At 41.8% G+C, this 20,986-nt stretch overlaps 1 protein-coding gene across 3 annotated transcripts in view; it reads right to left on the bottom strand.

Moving 5' to 3' along the window:
- Positions 1-17,164, bottom strand: part of TADA2A (transcriptional adaptor 2A) — a 47,928-nt gene extending 30,764 nt beyond the window's left edge. For 2 of the 3 annotated variants that reach the window (XM_082679194.1, XM_082679192.1), the window contains exons 1-4: positions 17,016-17,089; positions 14,950-15,077; positions 6,239-6,345; positions 4,788-4,847 (exon numbers count right to left, since the gene is read on the bottom strand). In XM_082679194.1, coding sequence (XP_082535320.1) covers positions 4,788-4,847; positions 6,239-6,345; positions 14,950-14,974 — 192 coding nt within the window. In that variant the 5' untranslated portion in view covers positions 14,975-15,077; positions 17,016-17,089. The other variant, XM_082679193.1, reaches the window with a different exon arrangement.
- Positions 17,165-20,986: the final 3,822 nt, after the last annotated feature.

The raw sequence follows: 20,986 nt of genomic DNA on the forward strand, positions 1-20,986 counted from the left end.
ATGGGTTGAACCTGTGACTTGCTTAAGAAGGCCTGGCAGCTTCTACTTTTTCGTCTTTGGTAGCCCTGAACCACCACATAAGAATTCTAGCCTCCTTTCTGGAAAGACCACGTGGAGAGGCCACATGGAGAGGGAGAGGCCCTAAGGCTACCTGGAGAGGAACCAAAGGCCTCAGGCAGTTAAGATATTCCAGTTCAACCAACTCAAGCCATTCTGAGGTGCTAAAAGTGAAAAAAACCCCTTGGATTTCCATTCCCAGCACATCATGTGGAACCAATGAAAGCTACTCTCATGGTGCCAATCTGAATTCCTGACCCACAAAACTGTGAGAGATAATAAAATGGCTGTTATTTTAAACCATGAAGCTTTTTCGTTTGTTTGTTAATTAATTAATCTTTGGCTGTGTTGGGTCTTCGTTGGTTGCTGTGCGTGGGCTTTCTCTAGTTGTGGCAAGCGGGGGCTACTCTTCCTTGCAGTGCACGGGCTTCTCATCACGGTGGCTTCTCTTTGTTGCGGAGCATGGGCTCTAGATACGCGGGCTTCAGTAGTTGCAGCACGTGGGCTCAGCAGTTGTGGCTCGTGGGCTCTAGAGCACGGGCTCGGTAGTTGTGGTGCACGGGCTTAGTTGCTCCACGGCATGTGGGATCTTCCTGGACCAGGGCTCGAACCTGTGTCCCCTGCATCGGCAGGCAGATTCTTAACCACTGCACCACCAAGGAAGTCCCTAAACCATGAAGTTTTGAGGCAGCTATTAGAGGCAACAGATAACTGAAACACCATTTTCTGTATTTTAGTATATGCTTGAAATTTACTATAAGTTAAAAAAAAAAAGTGACACAAGAAATCCTCAGATCACACGGGCGTTTATAAATTGTTCTATCTTTTGTTAATGGCAAAAAAAATCTGTGATCTGTGAAATTACATTACTAATAAGCAATACATTTTATCTGAGCACGTACTAGGAATATGCCTCACATGAGATATTTCAGATACGAGATCCAAAAGAGAAATTTCAGAGTCTATGTCTGTATTAAATTCAAAATAATCACTCAATCTGGAAAGTACCATGAATACAGGTAAATATGACAACTCATAGTTGAAAAGCCTGTTATTTCTAAAAGAGTATTTTAGAATATTAATTAGTCCTCACCAACTTTACTGTGAGATAAACCAGAAAGACTTCCTACACCAAAAAATAAATGGGCATGTCAGGTTTTCTTAAAGTTGAATCAATATTATTCAATTTCTGGACCCAATCTTGGCCCTACTGAACCAGAATTTCTGACAGTGAGGCCTAGGAATCTATAATTTTAAGAATCTCCCAGGTGATTCTTATGCACTAAAGTTTAAGAATCACTGGTATAAAGGGTGTGGCTGAAAGAGGTGCCTTGACTTGTTTAAGGTTCTAAGAATTATAAGACAAAAATAGGCAAAGAACTCAGAAATCTTGATTAATGCACCACCCACTACAGCATGAGCAACTTCCAAAAATACAGCACTGTGAGATGGCAAAAGTACTGAAAACCATTTAAAGTTTTCTGAGGCTTCATATGCAAAAAGAAAAAAATCAAGTTTTTAGTGGCTTCGTGTGTAGAGAAGCAAAATTTGGTCATCATTCCTACGGAAGGAAAGATTCTTCTTTTCCTTATCTGGGAATAGACAAAGACTAGCAGAAAAAAGAGAGTATTAGTAACCTCCAAAAGCTCTACAAAATAAAAGACAGAATTCTGAAATGTGTTTGTATGGGTAAAGAATATGTGAGAAAAGGATGAAGTAATCTGAAGAGTTAGGTGGACTTGGAGTGAAACTTCATGCCGTCAGCATTATGCAGAAGGGATGGTGCCCAGAACAGCTGAAGAGAGCTCATGGTCAGCTTGCCGGCAGTGGATAACTTCAATCTACCCAAACTATACTGAATTATCCTTTAAGGAATTATTTTCACAATTCAAATGAATAAATTTGTATTCTGGTTCTAGGCATTCTTGTGTGAATTTAGGAAGAATAAGCCAACTTTCTGAAGATCTGATAACCCTGGTGAAATGAACTCAAAGCCACAGCTACTTTGACCATACTCTCCCCCAGCCCTTCATTCATTTTGCAATTAACAAAAGGGAAAAAAAAATTCATATGAAAAGATGTTCCACATCATATGTTGTCAGAGAAATGCAAGTTAAAACAACAAGATAGCGTTATATACCTATCAGAATGGCCAAAATCCAGAACACTGACAACACCAAATGCTGACGAGGATGTGGAGCAACAGGAACTCTCTTTCACTGCTGGTGGGAATGCAAAATGGTACAGCCACTTTGGGCAGTTTGACAGTTTCTTACAAAACTAAACATACTCTTACCATGTGATCCAGCAGCCATGTTCCTTGGTATTTACCCAAAGGAGTTGAAAACTTATGTCCATACAAAAACCTGCACATGGATACTCATAGCTGCTTTATTCTTAATTGTCAAAACTTGGAAGCAACCAAGATGTCCTTCAGTAGGTGGATGAATAAATAAACTGTGATACATCCAGACAACAGAATATTATTCAGTGCTAAAAAAGAAATGACCTATTAAGCCATGAAAAGACATGGAGGAAACTTAAATACATATTACTTGGTGAAAGAAGCCAATCTGAAAAGGCTACACACTGTATGATTCCAACTATATGACATTTTGGACAAGGCAAAACCATGGAGACTGTAAAAAGATCAGTAGTTACCAGAGGCTGGGGGGAGGCACGGATGAACAGGCAGAACACAGAAGATTTTTAGGAACATGAAACTACTCTGTATGATACTATAATGGTGGGTACACATCATTATGTATTTCTAAAAACCCATAGAATGTATATCACCAAGAGTGAACCCTAATGTAAACTATGGACTTTGGGTGATAATGAGGTGTCAACATAGGTTCGTCAATGATAATGTATGTACAATTCTGGTGGGGGATGTTGATAATGGGCAAGGTTATGCATTTGCGGGGGCAGAGAAATTTCTGTACTTTCCACTTAATTTTGCTGTGAACCTGTAACTCTCTAAAAAACAGTCTAATATTAAAAAAATGTATTCCAAATCTTATAATTAGTGAAGAAACTACTTAGAAGACTGACGGTGTTTAGAAAGAGGCAGGGGAAGGCTAGACAGCTGGCTGCCAAGAACTCTTACTAAGGAGCATTTCTTTGACTAATTCATTATGGACCAGGATCTGACTCTCAGCATTACAGGCCCAGAAATTCACTTAAATAAGACTTCATAAATAATCAGACTTGGAGATGCTGAGTTACCCTTTCTAAACTTTTAAGAGACTGAAGTAGATATGCTACAGCGCTGTGGTATACAGAATTCTAAAGATGTCCCCCAGTGCCCCCAAGATTCCTGTCCCCTGATTATTCAATCAAACACTAACTAGATATTACTGTGAAGGGACTATGCTAATGGGATTAAGGTACTAATCAACTGACTGTAAAATAAGGAGATTATGCTGGTGGGCCCAATATAATCACACAGCCCTTAAAAGTAGAAGAGAGAGGCAGAAGAGTCAGAGAGATTGAGCACAGGAGAGATGAACCAGGAGAGGTCAGAGAGACGCCAAGCATTTCATCAGGAACCCTCAAGGACTCCCTGCCACTGCTGGCTTTGAATACTGAGAATGAGGGCCAGGAACCTCTAGAGACTAAGAGGAAGCCCTGGCCAACAACTAATAAGGAAACAGTAGCATCAGTCCTACAACCTCCCAGCAGTGAATTCTGTCAACAACTTGAATGAGAATGAAGTGGACTGGAAGTGGATTCTCCCGCAGGGTCTCCAGATAAAAACCCAGACAGGTCAACGTTTTCATTTCAGCCTTACAGAATCTGGAGCAAACCACTGAGTCTAATGGTCTTCTGACCAACAGAATTGTGAGAGGATAAATTTGTGTTGTTGTTTAAGCTCCTTCGTTTTTGGTTACGTTGTTATGGCAGCAAGAGAAAACTAACACAGGTATCAATGGATTAACCCATGATGTGAAATTACTGTCAAGTAGATGCCCAACCAGCATTCCTTCCTGTAAGAAAAACAACATGGGAGGCCAAATGTAAGAAAACTACTTGGTGAACTAGGAGTTAGGCTCTGATGACTGACAAAGGTACTGTATATAAACCTGTCAAGCATACCACATATTCACTTTGGCTTATTAAAGTGCCCGTTCCTCTGGCTAGATATTGGAAGGACACTGCCAACATGTGCCTCTCATTCCTTCTTAGGAGGCAGCAAACAATCAAATTACAGCCAAGTCTTATTCTGGCCTGTAAGTCAGTCTACCTCTTCAAAGTGATTCTGTATATTACTATGTTATTCACCCTACATCCATTCTACAACTTAACTCTCCGAGGGTAACTAATTTTCCCGAGGCTGGGGAGGTTGAGTGCCAGAGATAAACATCACCACTGCCCACACAAACCACATAAAAATACCATTAGCCAAACACAGCGACAACACATTTACTGCATGTTTATCAATGAACTTAGAAAACCACAAACCTCTGATCCTTATATTAGTAAATCTCAAAAAGCACTTCCTTTAAATTCCTTCTAATTTAAACCAAAAATCTGAGTATATAAAATGAGTTTTTGGACTTAAATGCCTTAGAAGATCCATAAAACCCTAAAAAGCTTATTGCGCAACGATTACCTAATCCAGAAGTGGGCGAAAGAAAAGTGAGATACTTGCAGATGAAGAAATAAAAAGACTAATTCCCAGTATAATACTTGAAAATGAAGGGAAATTCCTACAACTTCATCATTACCATTATTTCGTAAGTATGATCACTTTGATGTTTCTTGTACTCAAATCCTCGAGTGAAACACTGCAAAAGAAAAGAAAATTAAGTTACCAAAAAGCTACGTTTTGAAATGCTTTCTTAAAGGACAGAAGATGGCTTGGGGGTATTTTACTCTTGTGATGAGTTTTTAAGAATTCATTTAGTCTTGTCTGCAGCCACAACAGGAAGGTTAAGTTCATGATCGCAGCCTTTCAATGGCCCACATAGAGAAAAACAATGATCTGAAAAAAAGAGTTTTTCCTAGGACAACTCCTCCTTTTATAAAAGCATAAGCCCTGGAAGCAGACTGCCTAAATTTGAATACTGGCTCTTAGCTTATTTCAGCAATTCTAAGACATGTATTATTTCATATTTTAAAACTCTGAAATGTGGATGCATCTTATAATGAAAAGTATATTACAACTTCCATCAGCCATTTTTACACTTTAACATTTCTGAAATTGGGATGTTTCTTTTAATCAACAGCATCTTGGATCTGATAAAATATGGTATTTGCTGTGTGACCCTGAGCCAATTATTTAACCTCTCTTTGCCTGAGTTTCCTTTATAATATAGGGATACTAATCATAGTTACTTCCTAGGGTTGCAGTTTTGATTTAAAGGTTAATTCATGCAAAGTACTCAAGATAGTGCCTGGCACAGAGTAAGCCCTTATCATTAGTATTTTTTTTAAACAATTTTTAAAAATTTTATTTATTTTTGGCTGCGTTGGGTCTTCGTTGCTGCGCACAGGCTTTCTCTAGTTGCGGTGAGCGGGGGCTACTCTTCATTGAAGTGTGCGGGCTTCTCATTGCAGTGGCTTCTCTTGTTGCGGAGCACGGGCTCTAGGTGCATGGGCTTCAGCAGTTGTGGCACGCGGGCTCAGTATTTGTGGCTAGCGTGCTCTAGAGCGCAGGCCCAGTAGTTGTGGCGCATGGGCTTAGTTGCTCCGCAGCATGTGGGATCTTCCAGAACCAGGGCCCAAACCCATGTCCCCTGCATTGGCAGGCGGATTCTTAACCACTGCGCCACGAGGGAAGCCCAGCACTTATCATTAGTATTGCTATTACCACTATCATCGACGAAATAGTTTGTTCCCTGGTTTGTCACCTGCCCAAACATCACTCTTCAGTAAGACAAAAAACAGTGTCATAGGTGCTATCAAAAGGAATAATCCTCCAATTCTATTTCTTGTAGTCCCAATACTTGAAATTTACTGGTAAAAACAGCATTAGGTTGATACACGGAAGTGGAATATTCAACAGTCTATCTCATCCATCCTGCTCTGTTCCCCAATTTTTCACTGGTAAAATGTGTAATTCAATATTGACTGGAAAAAATAGACTTAATAAGGTATGGTCCTTCTGAGCAATTGATAGTCATCTCTGAATTTACTATATCCATAAAACTAGGCAAGCCTCCCCTTAAAGAGTTACCTGCAAGCACAGGAAAAAAGGAGGCGGCCCACATTCAGCACACTTGATATAAGGCTCCATGAGGTAGGAGGAGCAGCCTCGGCAAGGTGGCTTATCAGAGGGATCATCTATAACAAAAAGAAGAATATACTAGCTTCAAAACACCTTATGATTATCTTAAATGCGAGAAGGTGAAAATCTGCAAATGATTACACAAGGTAGTAAGCTGTGCTGAAAAGTTCATGGAGACAAGATGAGCTCATTCCAAGTAAGAAAAAACAAAAATTATGTTCCTTTTTATTTCAGGCCAGCTTTGTTCCTACCTACAGTATATCTACTATTTTAAATAGCATTTAAGTAGATATTGCCCCTGCAGAGAAATTTACAAACACAAGTTTTAACTGGAAGTTTCATAATGCCCACAGTTTATTTTCCCAGGGGAAAATAATGTCACATACCTACATAACACATCTATAGTTATAGATAAAGCCAATCTGACAAAATGTTAATAACTGTTGGGTCTGGGTAATGGGCAATAATTGCTGTACTGTTCTTGCAACTTTCTGTAAGTTTGACATTTTTCATAATAAAAAGTTGGTAAAGAAAAACCCTTTAAACATGTCTTGGGATGTACTACTTCATATTTGATTTGGGAGTTAAACTCAGGACAGCTCCCTCCCTTTCTCCCACAGTAAGTAGAGAACAGAGCAGACCTTCCTCCAGTTCCAATAACAGTACTGTCTCCGCAATATCAAGGCAAGGAGTATAATCCAAACTCTCTAAAGTCATAAAAATGCTGATGTGTGTGTGTCCCTGGCTGTCCCAAACTCTGCCACTCTTGAGTCAGGGCAACCTAGCAGAGTTGTTCTCTGTGATCAACAGAAGTCTAAGAAAACAGGCTCTGAAGGTAGAGAAGGGATTTAATCTGTTTGGCCTGGCGCAGAATTTCTCACATTCTGCAATAGCATTTTCCTTCCTAAAGTCCAAGAAACACTCTTCAAGGCACCTTTCCCTCCTGTAAGTGGTGATTATTTTTCTTTTCTTTTGCTTCTAAATGAAGACCTGGAGAAAAAAATGACAGAGGAAAGAAAGGTAATCTTTCTGGCAGTAGCTTCAAAATAAACATGTGGAACAGCAACTACCCCACTTCTCCCATTTAAAATTTTGAAATGGAAGAACAAAAATTATTTTATATTAAATGTCAATTTTTACCAAATTATCTTCTTCCTCACATCCTTTTGTTTCTTTTTTTTTTGCGGTACGCGGGCCTCTCACTGTTGTGGCCTCTCCCGTTGCGGAGCATAGGGTCCGGACGCGCAGGCTCAGAGGCCATGGCTCACGGACCCAGCCGCTCCGTGGCACGTGGGATCCTCCCGGACCTGGGTACGAACCTGTGTCCCTTGCATCGGCAGGCGGACTCTCAACCACTGGGCCACCAGGGAAGCCCTCGCATCCTTTTCTTTTAATGATATGAGCTTGCTTTTCTTTCCTCAAACTTTCTTCAACAACAAAAAATTGGCCAATGACTGACCTAAAGAGTTTTTAAACCCTCATGTCAAGAAGTAATTGTTTTTTAGAGAAATGCTAATCAAAACTACAATGAGGTATCATCTCACACCAGTCAGAATGGCCATCATCAAAAAATCTACAAACAGGGGCTTCCCTGGTGGCGCAGTGGTTGAGAGTCCACCTGCCAATGCGGGGGGTGTGGGTTCGTGCCCCGGTCCGGGAGGATCCCACATGCCACAGAGCGGCTGGGCCCGTGAGCCATGGCCGCTGGGCCTGCGCATCCAGAGCCTGTGCTCCGCAACGGGAGAGGCCGCAGCGGTGAGAGGCCCGCGTACATCAAAAAAAAAAAAAAATCTACAAACAATAAATGCTGGATAGGGTGTGGAGAAAAGGGAACCCTCCTGCACTGTTGGTGGGAATGTAAATTGATACAGCCACTATGGGGAACACTATGGAGGTTCCTGAAAAAACTAAATATATAACTACCATACGGCCCAGCAATCCCACTACTGGGCATATACCCTGAGAAAACCATAATTCAAGAAGAGTCATGTACCACAATGTTCACTGCAGCTCTCCTTACAATAGCCAGGGCATGGAAGCAACCTAAGCGTCCATCAACAGTTCAATGGATAAAGAAGATGTGGCACATATATACAATGGAATATTACTCAGCCATAAAAAGAAATGAAATTGAGTTATTTGTAGTGAGGTGGATGGACCTAGAGTCTGTCATACAGAGTGAACTAAGTCAGAAAGAGAAAAATACCGTATGCTAACACATATAGAATCTAAAAAAAAAAAAAAAAAAAGGTTCTGAAGAACCTAAGGGCAGGACAGGAATAAAGATGCAGACGTAGAGGATGGACTTGAGGACACAGGGAGGGGGAAGGGTAAGGTGGGACGAAGTGAGAGAGTAATATGGACATATATACACTACCAAATGTAAAATAGCTAGCTAGTGGGAAGCAGCTGCATAGCACAGGGAGATCAGCTCAGTGCTTTGTGACCACCTAGAGGGGTGGGATAGGGAGGATGGGAGGGAGACACAAGAAGGAGGAGATATGGGGATATATGTGTATGTACAGCTGATTCACTTTGTTATAAAGCAGAAACTAACATACCACTGTAAAGCAATTATACTCCAATAAAGATGTTAAAAAAAAAAGATAAGTATTTTGTAAAAGTTCAATTTATAGTTTCAAAAATTTTAGACAATAAAAAGTATAAAGTATGTCATCCTCTATTAACATTCTGATTTCCAGCCTTTCTTCTATGTACATGTGTGTATATTTTAACAAAAGTGGGATACTGCACATTTTATAGCCTGTTTTTTCACTTGATAATATATTGTCAACATCTTTCATGATGGTACACATAGATCTTCCTCACTCTTTTTAATGGATGAATAATAGTCCATTATATCTATTTAATCTAACCTAATGGTTTTCAACTGCCTCCTAGGAAGGTATTATGGAAATCTGAGGAGATGCTTTTTTGTTGTCACAATGACTAGGGAGCACTACTGGCACTTAGCAGGCTGGGATCAGGGATGCTAGATATCCTTCAACACTCAAGATATTCCTACACAACAAAGAATTGGCCAGTCTCCTGCACAACTTTCAAATGTCCCACCAGACGTTCAAGTAGGTGAAAACTTGCTCATAATGACATGACCTGGAACATAATTCCATACTAAATACAACAAAATGTTTTTGACAGTTTTAATATGTATTGAATTTTCCAGGAAGGCAACTGCATTACGTCAAGAGGAGATTCTACCTTGTTTTGTTCGGAACTTTACTAAGAGTTATTCAAGCTTGTGGTATTTTAGTCACCAATACAACACACGTGAATCACTGTGCATTTGTAGTTGTAATATGCACAGTGATTTGACTTACGGGTACAAGCATCTGACTAAAGGCATTATGTTTTCCACTGTAATGTCTAAACATATTGATACATATTATTATAAATTACATTATTTATTACAAATCACTTCTCTTTTATTTATCTTTTATAGTATAGTTAGGGCAATATTATTATTTTTTAATTACTTAATTTATTTATTTTTGGCTGTGTTGGGCCTTCATTGCTGCGCACAGGCTTTCTCTCATTGCGGCGAGTGGGGAATACTCTTCGTTGTGGTGCGCGGGTTTCTCATTGAGATGGCTTCTCTTGTTGCGGAGCACAGGCTCTAGGCACTCAGGCTTCAGTGGTTGTGGCTTGCGGGCTTACAGCACAGGCTCAGTAGTTGTGGTGCACGGGCTTAGTTGCTCCATGGCATGTGAGATCTTCCCGGACCAGGAATTGAACCCGTGTCTCCTGCATTCGCAGGCAGATTTCTTAACCACTGTGCCACCAGGGAAGTCCTAGGGCATTGTTTTTATTTCTTTGAAATCATGGGCATAGTTATGTTATATTATCTATGTATTTCATTTCCAAATAGTAAAAGGGGCTTTAAAAACATTATTGAAAGAAATCACTGGGTCTCATAAGACTGAGAACCACTAATCTAACCAGTTTGCTATTGGTGGATATTTAAGTTGTTTCCAATTTTTCACTATTATAAAAAATGCTGAGATCAACGTTCCTGTACACGTAACAGTTCACATTTTGTTCCTCAGGATTTCTATTTTCCTAGAACTAGAACTGTTGAGTGTACAGAGGGTTTCTGATACACATAGCCAAAGTGTCCTTCACAAAGGATTCCAGAACTTTTCTGTAACCTAGGAGTAGGGAAAGCCTTTTTACCATCATTCAAACTTCAGAGGCAATAAAAGAGTAATAAATTTGACAAAACAAAACAAACAAAAAGCTCTTTTTTGGCAAAGAACACCATAAGCAAAGTTAAAAAAGCAAATAAACTAGAAGAAAATACTTGTAAACATATCATAAAGGGCTAACATCTTTAATATAGAAAGAACTTTTAAAAATTGAGAGGAAAATAAAAGACCAAAAATCCTACTGTGAAAGTCACGAAGAGATAATTAGGAAAAAAAGAGAGAGATAAAATGGACCTTAAACATGAAAAGACATTCAACTTCACTCATAATAAGAGAAATCTACACTGAGATATAAGTTCTTACCCATCAGATTGGCAAAAATTCAAAAGCTTGATAATATACTTTCTTAAGAAGACTGTGGGGAAATAGGCAACCTCATATATTGCTAACGGGAATGCAAAATGGCACAACTTCTATAGAAGGGAATTTAGCACTATCTAAATAAATGCATCCATTTATCTTTGGACCTAGAAATCCCACTTCTAGGAATTTACCCTGAATATACACTTCCAACAGTATAAGGTTATGCATTAGAACATTATTTATAACTGCAAAATACTACTTTGATGTCCAAGCACTGGACAGTAGTTGAACAAACTATGGTACGTTCACATAATCGAGTACTATGCAACTATAAAAAAATAACAATCTCGGAGGCTTCCCTGGTGGCGCAGTGGTTGAGAGTCCGCCTGCTGATGCAGGGGACACAGGTTCGTGCCCCAGTCCGGAAAGATCCCACATGCCGCAGAGTGGCTGGGCCCGTGAGCCATGGCCGCTGAGCCTGTGCGTCCGGAGCCTATGCTCCGCAACGGGAGAGGCCACAACAGTGAGAGGCCCGTGTACCGCAAAAAATATATATAAATAAATAAAAATAACAATCTCTATAAAGCAGCATCGTATTTCCAGGAGGTAAGTGAAAAAAACAAGGTGCAAAAGAGCATACATAGTATGTTACCTTTTCAGGAAAAAATCAGGGAAAACAAAAGCAAAAACATATACACGTCTGTCTTTGCAAAAAGAAATAAAGGACAGATAAATTAGAAAACAATACCTACGAAGGGTTGAAGGAGGGGGAATGGAAAGGAGTGGAAGAGACCTAGGAAGGAGCAACAATTCTCCAAATATACCTTTTTGCATAGCTTTGACTTTTGGAAGCATACTCATGTTCTACAAATTAGAAAATTAAACCACTAAATATGGGAAGGGAAAACTGAAAGCAGAACGAACAGATGAACCAAAAAGTATTTCAAAGGAATATCACAACCACAATGAGGAGGGGAAAAAAAAGAACCAATCCAAGTAACTTATGAACATTTAACAACAGACCTTCAGTCTTGGGTGATGCAGAGAATCGCAAACAAACCCTGAACTTGTTGAAGTGGGTCTGTGTTAGGTAGTGGTATGCACCAAGCAATCCTGAAATAATTCTGGATGTATTAAAAGACTGAGCAAATGAATAATCGTGCTAATGCGGGGAGCCAGGGTTTTCACTGAGGAAAGGACACACAAACAAGGAACGTGGTGGGGGTGGGGGGACAAAAAAAGGGCCTAGGAAGGTGAACTGGAGGTTATCAGTGTGAACTCATGATTTCTAAGAAAGTGCATCTATGGATATACGCATGTATATGCAACTGTGTACATATACTGGCATAGATGTACGTAGTGTATACCTACCATGTATTTCCCAGCGCTGTGGGCCAAAAAGGCCCAGATGCCAAGATACTCTAGTAGAAATAAGCAATGGCCATATCTTGGTCTCTAATGGCACTCCTTTCTAAAAGGACCAAGGGCTCCTCAGAGAAGTGGCTGATTCTAGGGCTGGGGCATGGGAGGTAGAAGATGCACCTCGAACATGTAGCCATGCCAAAAAGTAAGCAGATGCTCAAAAAAGCGATGGGGCACGTCACAAGGTTGCAAGAGCCGGCTTGAAGGGGCTCACAGTGTTCAAATTAGGACAATCTGAGAACCAAAGTAAGTATGATAATGAATTATAAACCACTGAAAATAAAGGAATTCATGCATGCATACTTATAATAAATAAGTGAAACAGGAGGTCTCTTGATTATAGTAGAATGCTAAGTGCTAACTAGTAAATATGGAGAGAGTGCTGGAGGCAGGGGGAAAAATCATTTTGCGACCATCGTAGTAAAGACTGGATCAGGCAAAAATCATCAATGGATGCTAACTAGGGAGAAATTCTGATGAGGAACAGGATATTTTATGGCCTGAAAGTGTCTCCTTATGGGTTGCTTATTGGACGCAAGAGAAAAAATAGACATTAAACAGTGAAGAACTCAAATGCACACCCTGACTGGGTTTTCTTTTTTTTTTCTTTTGCGGTATGCGGGTCTCTCACTGTTCTGGCCTCTCCCGTTGCGGAGCACAGGCTCCGGACGCACAGGCTCAGCAGCCATGACTCATGGGCCCAGCCGCTCCGCGGCATGTGGGATCTTCCCGGACCGGGGCATGAACCCGTGTCCCCTGCATCGGCAGGCGGAATCTCAACCACTGCGCCACCAGGGAAGCCCCCATTGACTGGGTTTTCAAAATTAACATCGCTAATGAGGAACACAGCAAGACCAGACAAACCCAAAATGAGACACCTCTAGTTTTAAAAAGGGGAGAAAGGGGCTGTATTCTTCAAAAGTGTCAATCACTAAAGACAAAGGCTGTGGACACGTTTCAGTTTAAAGGAGGCTAAAGAGACACAGCAACTTAATGCAAGACCTGAACCCTGACTGTATCCTGTATGGGAAGGAAAAAAAACATCGTCAAGGACATTTTTTTTTTTTTTTTTTTTTTTTGGCGGTACGCAGGCCTCTCACCGCTGTGGCCTCTCCCGCCGCGGAGCACAGGCTCCGGAAGCGCAGGCCCAGCGGCCATGGGTCATGGGCCCAGCCGCTCCGCGGCACGTGGGATCCTCCCGGACCCGGGCACGAACCCGTGTGCCCTGCATCGGCAGGCGGACTCTCAACCACTGGGCCACCAGGGAAGCCCCAAGGACATTATTGAGTCAGCTGACAAAACTGGAATACAGACGGCAGGTTAGATAAAAGTATTTTATCAGTGTTATACTTACTAAAGTTGGCAACTCTACTGAGGCTAGAATGTACTGAAGTTAGAAGAGAATATCCCTAGTCTCAGGAAATAAACACTGAAGTACTTAGGGGCCATGATGTATGTCCCTAAGCCCTCAAATGATTCTGAAAAAAAAATGGGGTATGTATATCTACTTATAAATACATATATATGTGAATAAATATGTATATTTATAGATAGAGAACTATGAAAATAGAGTAAAAGGTTTACAAAAGGTGTATGGATATTCTTTGTACTATTCTTATTCTTCCAACTTTCCTGTTTGAAATTGTTTCCAAATAAAAATTTTAAAGTTTAGCTTAAAAATATTAAAAAAAACACTTTTTAAAAAATTTTTAATTATTTTGAAAAGGGGGAGAGAGTGGTTTCAGTTTACACTCCCAGCATGGGGATAATTCATTTAGGCTCTTCCTCTGTGTGAAAAATGAAAGATCTGAACTAGATGTATTGGAAGACTCCATTCTGTCCTAAATATATATAGGGAGTCTGATGAGAGAGTAAATTAGAGCCCCTTTAAGAAACTGCTGAGGGACTTCCCTAGTGGTCCAGTGGGTAAGACTCAGTGCTCCCAATGCAGGGGGCCCGGGTTCAATCCCTGGTCAGGGAACTAGATCCCGCATGCATGCCACAACAAAGAGTCCGCGTCCCACAACTAAAAGGTCCCACGTGCTGCAACTAAGACCTGGCGTAGCCAAAAGCAAAATAAGTAAATGGAAGGAAGGAAGGGAGGGAGGGAGGAAGAAAGAAACTGCTGAGGAGGATACACCCTAAAAGTGACTTTCTGAGTCTTCTCATTGGGACACTACTAACATCTAACAATGGATTTCTATTTCTGCCAAATCTCTTATCTTCAGAAGAAAAGAAAAAGTGTATTTTTTCCTCCATAGTTGCGGCTGCCTGGATTTACTTCACATGTACGCCATAAATCTCTGCACTATTACTGTACTATAGTTTACTCTTAGAATACAAGTGCCAAGAAAGCAGGGGCAGGAGCATTTCCTTTATTCTACCACTGACATTAGTTCTTACCAAGGCGCCTGAAATATGTTATTGATTCTAAAGAGAAATTCAACTGCTTTTTTAAGTCGAACTACGGGTTAATCGTATTATGAATGGTCCACCTGAGCTTAATTTTCTTATAAGACCTTGAGTGTCATGTGCTCAGTTTTGTATCATGTGTTCAGTAGTAGTGGTTGATTTTATTCTGATTTGATACTCATTCCTTTAGGATCAGATTCACATGGCTTCATCTTTAAAGTGCTTATTTTTCTTCTTTGATCAACTTCCACTTCAGTTTGCTATTGATATTCACCTGGGACTTGTTCCCATGGTACTTACTGCTAAAGGAACTCAAACGGTCCATTCCCCAGTTGGCAAAGACTGCTGCTTTGATCTTCCTCAATGTAGGGCTCCTTCAAGGAGATTTCAGAACTGGCCAACACAGACACCAAAGCTGATGACCCCCCCTATAAACAAACAAAAGTGGCACATGGATGAGGAAATACTTTAAAGGGACAAGATAAAGAGAACATAATGAAACTTACTCAACTGTACCACATCCTAGCTTTGTAAGGCTAAGCAAATTTGTTTATCTCTACAAGCTTGTTCCCTCCTCTGTAAAATGGATGATACAATCATATCTACCTTCTAGAGTTGCTGAAGATTAAATATCAAAATCCACATAGATAATGTACCATAGCGCCAGGCCCATAGTAAGCCCTCTACAAAGGCTACATATCTCTAATAAACAACAACTGATGTTCTCTGCCAGGCCTCACTTTTCTCCTTAGCCCTCCTTCCTTTGGGAAACTGACTTTCATATGGCTTTCGTGGGGTTACGAATCCCAATACTCCACCCCCCAGCCCCACAGCAGCTAAAGCAACCAGATCTGTTCTTACCGAAAGCTGAATCTTGAGTAAGGTATCCAAGGACAGAGGGCAGGTTAGAGCTCATTCATTAGCCAAAGAATCTGGTCCAAGAGATCTGGCTCTTGAGATCCCCATCCCCAAGGGTAGCCCAATGGTGCAGGTTTGTTTGTTTGTGTTTTCTCATTTCTCTATCGTTCCAGTAATACTTTAATCTGAATGAACGTCTATTACTAGAAAACTAAGGAATCCTATCTATTACAACGTACATTTTGTTCACTAATTTATTCTTTGAACAGCTATTTAATAGGTATGTACTATATACAAAGTTATCTTTTTGAAGACATAAATGAACTCATATTTCACACGAAGTCATGAAAACATCCCCCCTCCCTCTATACTCCCATATCTTTTTATCTATCTCTTTTTTTGGCATTTTTCACATTCCACTTTGTGAGAATCACTTCTGAATGCATATTTTCCCCATTTCTAGACTAAATGAAAGCAGGGACTACATCAAATACAAATTTGTATGTCTTAAAGCACCAAGCACAGTGCCAAGAGGAAAGAACTCAATAAACACAAATGTAATGGACATATAAATGTTAATTCTACAAAAAGGTTAGTTCATCATTAGTTCTCCTGCAGTGACTTCTTTCACCTGATAGTTTTTAGTTTTAGCTTGGGGAATAATTCATCGTTAACTGTATGGGACACTCACATAAAACTGTCAATGAACTTGTCTTTTCCAGGAATGAACTGGAGTGGTTACCCCTCTGCTCTGGTCCCAGGAAAATGAGTTTGAAGAAAATGCGCTTAGTAAGGGGTATTATGCACTCAATAATGAAATAATGGCCAACATTTACTGAATATTTTTCATATGCCAGGCACTGTAGTATCACTGTATGTGGATTGTCTCTGAATCCTTACAACCTTCTGAGGCATGCTGCTTTTTTAAGGGAAAGGAACCTCTGAAAGACTGTCACTTGCACAATGTCTTACAGTTAGTGAACAGCAGCGTCACTTCAACAGAGGTTAGTAGAGATGGTCAAGTAAAGGATGTATAGTCTCAAACACTCCACGTTGTAAGCGCAATATTGCAATAAGCGGAATCTTCTTTTTTCCTCTTTCTTCACACAAGAGACATTTCTGACGCTAACATCCATGAAAGGATGGATGCTAGTTCCACATTAACATCTGCCAAATTCCAAGAAGTTACCTACTGGAGCCTCAGACCACCTCACCTCTAAAACTGACCTGAAATATCTACTTGGAAGGCCTTCTTGAAAACAAGGGGTAACGTCAGCTAAGAACGGGATTTCGCGTTCGTTCCCTTGCAGCAGAGCCAGGAAGAGCCAGGCTGGGACCCAGCGGGGCCGCCCAGGGGGCGGGGCGCGTCAGGCCGCGGCGGGGCGGGGCCCCAGGGCTCAGGCCCGCCCCACGCCGCCCTCCCCCACGGCGCGGCGTGGCCCGCCCCCCTCGCCCCCCTCGCCGCCGACGCCGCCGGGGCCCGCAGTCCGCCCCCAACCCCGCCGCACCTCACGATCCCTGCCTCCCCCTTGTCCCGAGACTGGGGCTTGCGCCCCGCCGCCGCCCGCCCGCAGCGCCTCGTGCCTCACCTCACTTGGTTCCCCTCCTCCGCGCCGAGGAAACGCCAGCAGCGCGCGCGCCCTGGGCTTGCGTGCTCGCTCCCGCGCGGCGCAGGCGCGAGCGGGCCGCGCGCTCGCCGCCTCCGCCCGGTCCCCGCCCCGGCCGTCGCGGCCTTGCCGCGTGCGGCTCATCAACGGCTGCCCCTCCCTCCGTCCCCGACCCTTCCCTACCCGTGCGCTAGCGTCTGGTCTCTAGCAGAGGCCTTGGAGGGTGGGCCTTTGAGCAGCTTGTCTGAGTTTTGAGTCGGACCAGTAATCATTTTTCCCTGGGGGCGCGTTGCTGGTTGCCGCAGGCTTGCCGGTGCGTAGTGCCGTTTGAGCCGCTCTAGAGTGCGGTGAGCTGGAGCGGGCCGGTACTGCCCCGCTTTTGTGTTTTCTAACATTCCCACCCCTCACCTCTGTTGCAGCCTTGAACAAAATCAAGGCTAAGGGACTGGGCCCAAGGACGGCGAGCGGTGGTCGCCTTTCGAAGCCGGGTCTTGCAGTGCTGCTCATGGATTAACCAGACTGCCTGAAAGGTTTAAGGGTTCACAGGGTACGTTTGATTCAGATGCTTCTGGAACGTCGAAATTATCTTCTTTGGAAAGAACCATCTCCTCTTTGGGCTTCAGGGGCCCAGACTGAGGCGCAATGATGAGAGGATGTGGTGGTCCACTCTGATGTCAATCTTGAGGGCTAGGTATGTCCCAACATCTCTTGTTACTACTAACTATTATAATAGCTGCCATTTGTCGAGTATTTTCTGCATGCCAGGCATTGTACAAAGGGGGTTACATACATGGTCCCGTTTCATCTTCAAAAACCACCTTATGGGGTAGACACTAATTATTATTGTCCCCATTTGACAGGTGAAAACCTTTAGACTCTGCCTTGTGAACAACTTGGGATCACACTGCTAGACCGTGTTGGGGAAGGGGATTCAAACAGTAGTTTAGCTTAACCATCATGCTAATACATCTATTTAGAAGTTTTTCATAAATTTGCTCAACCTCTTATAGAATTCATTTACACTTTATGCCTGTGTGGCCTCTTTACTCATTTTTTAGTATCTGAGTCATACAAGTTCATACTAAAAAAAAAAAAAGTTAGAATGTTTGCATGAGCAAAAATATGTGAAAACCAGCTCCCACCATGATAGTTAACATTTTGCTATACATTCTTCTAGATATTTTTCTATGCTTCATGTCAATAAATTTAGAATAGTTTTACATTTGATGTATTCTGAAAATCTATTCATTTATCAAATATTTGATGAGAAGAATGTTCTAGGTGCTGGGAATTCAGCTGTGAACAAAACAAAGTCTGTCTCGTAATAAGGGGGGAGATTGATATTAAGCAATACACATAATATATTACTAAATAATAGCTAATGCCCAGTAATGTGGCAAGTTTTTAAAAAAATTAGGAGAAAGGGGATGCTTTATTAGATGGGGTAGACAAGGAAGTCCTCTTAATTGTAAGCAGAAATCTAATCATTAAATGAGGGAGGCAGCTGTGTGGATTTCTAGAGAGAAATTGTTCCAGGAGAAAAGAAATGGCAATTAAAATAGCCCTGACTGCTTGGCATGTTGGAGAAGAAGCAAGGAGAGCAGTGAGGCTGGAGCACAGCAAATTAAAGCAATAAGTTGGATAACAGGCAGAAGCCAGATTGTATATCTGGTAAGCCATGTGGGACTTCAGATTTTATTAGAATGTGATAGAATACCATGGAAGGGTTGAGAACAAAGGAATAATCAGATTTGTTTTAAAAGGATCACTCTGGCAGTTGTGTGAATCGATAGTAGAAACATAAAAATTGGCCTTTAAATCATTGATCGCCCAGCAGTTGTTCAACAGGTAGTTTATGAACATTGATGTTTCAGCTACACCTTTACGACACCTTCACCTCCGCAAACAGAAAATGGGTTCAAACCTTTAGGACTCATCTTCATGTCTTTCTCATCTAAACTGAAAGTTTTTGAGTCTGGCTAGGGCATATATCCAGATCTGGACGTCACGATTGTCAACAAACTGAATATGAGTCATCAGTGTTGTACTGTTGTGGAAAAACAGTCCCACACAATACTGGGATCTATTCATTAAAAACACAGCATTCATCTGGAAATTACCCTTCCTCTTCAATTGATGTTAGGCCCTCATTAGAATTCTAAGTCCCCATTTAGTCATTCATTGTGCTTAAGAAAGATGTGGAGAAATGAAAATGCACCGTGAGGGTAAGGGTAACAGTGATTAAGGCAGTGTTTTTCTGGGTTTTTGCCTTCAGCAGTGTGGTGGCATCAGGCAAATTTGGAGGAGAAATGAAAGGTCTGTCTCAGATATCTGTTTTGCAATCTGAGTGAAATGACATAAATGAATTTAGAGCTCAGAGAGGCCAGGGCTAAAATGCTATAACCATATTAGAATTGTTTCTTTGGTTGTGTGTCTTCTTTGTAACCTCAGTGCCCAGAAGTGCATCCTGGACAAATATTTGCAAAACGAGCAGGTAAAGGCAAAGGTATGGATGAAGTCACTCAGGCAAGGAAAAGAGCTGTCCAGGCTCTGTAATGTGGCTGCCATTGATTGTCTCCAAATATCCCCACAGGCTCCCCTTGAGCTGCTTAGCTGCTGTGGTTAGAACCAGAAGTGCAGTTTCTGAGCCTTCCTCCTAGTGGAAATGACTATCTGCCATTTCTAGTTACTTGCTATGTCCTGAGTACTGAAAAACTTTATAAACTTTACCTCATCTAATATTTATTTTTCCTGTATCTGAAGTGGCTCTTTGTAGTTTGGTATACAAATGCTTTTAAATTAAAAAAATTTTTTTAAATTAATTTATTTTTTAAATTAATTTAATTTTGGCTGCGTTGGGTCTTCGTTGCTGTGTGTGGGCTTTCTCTAGTTGCGGCGAGCGGAGGCTACTCTTCCTTGTGCGTGGGCTTCTCATTGCGGTGGCTTCTCTTGTTGTGGAGCATGGGCTCTAGGCATGCGGGCTTCAGTAGTTGTGGCACGTGGGCTCAGTAGTTGTGGCTCGCGGGCTCTAGAGCACAGGCTCAGTAGTTGCGGCGCACGGGCTTACTTGCTCTGCAACATGTGGGATCTTCCCGGACCAGGGAATCGAACCCATGTCCCCTGCATTGGCAGGCGGATTCTTAACCACTGCGCCACCAGGGAATCCCCTTGGTATACAAATAGATAAAAACAAAAAGTCTAAAAGTCTAGCCATGCCTTCTAGGTTTCAACTTCCTCCCCTTTAAACTCTAAGATAACCCCAGTCAATGTAAATTAGCCAGAGATTTATGTCTGGGAGCAGAGCCCTTTGCTTTGCCAATTGCAGGGTCTCTTAAAGGCAAGGAGTTTCCTGTGATGCACTCAGTAGAGAGGACTTCATGCCACAAAAGGCCTGAGCCTCAAGGATTGCAGCTCTTAGGGCTCAGCCCTTTGAGTTCACACACTAAGGCACTTTCACAGAAGCCCTGGGTCCACCATGGCCCAGCTCAGGACTGGTTCCAGCCTCCTCAGCCTCTGTTGCTGTCTCTTGCATTCAGAAGCATTGCCATCCTCTTGTCCCCATTTGCTCCCCGCCCCCCATATCTTTCTTCTTTTGTGGCCACCCTAGTCAGAGGAGATAGGAAATCAATCCTTTTCTTTCCAGGAGTTTCCTAGATTGCTCTTTTAACTTGATCAACCTCAACCATGACCAGTCTGCAGAGGAAGGGTTGAAGTACTCTTGCTAAGCTACTTAAGGAAATGTAAGGTCTACATATAGCTACTTCTCCACACAGTGGCTTGACTGGAGTGCTTCTGCATAAGTAAGAGGGCCCTAAACATCTCAAAGATGAACAAGAGGGGCAAGAATTCTGCCAAAGGACCTTACTGCATCC

Source organism: Grampus griseus (genome assembly GCF_964374135.1).
Source record: "Grampus griseus genome assembly, chromosome: 20".
In the NCBI taxonomy this organism is placed as follows: Eukaryota; Metazoa; Chordata; class Mammalia; order Artiodactyla; family Delphinidae; genus Grampus; species Grampus griseus.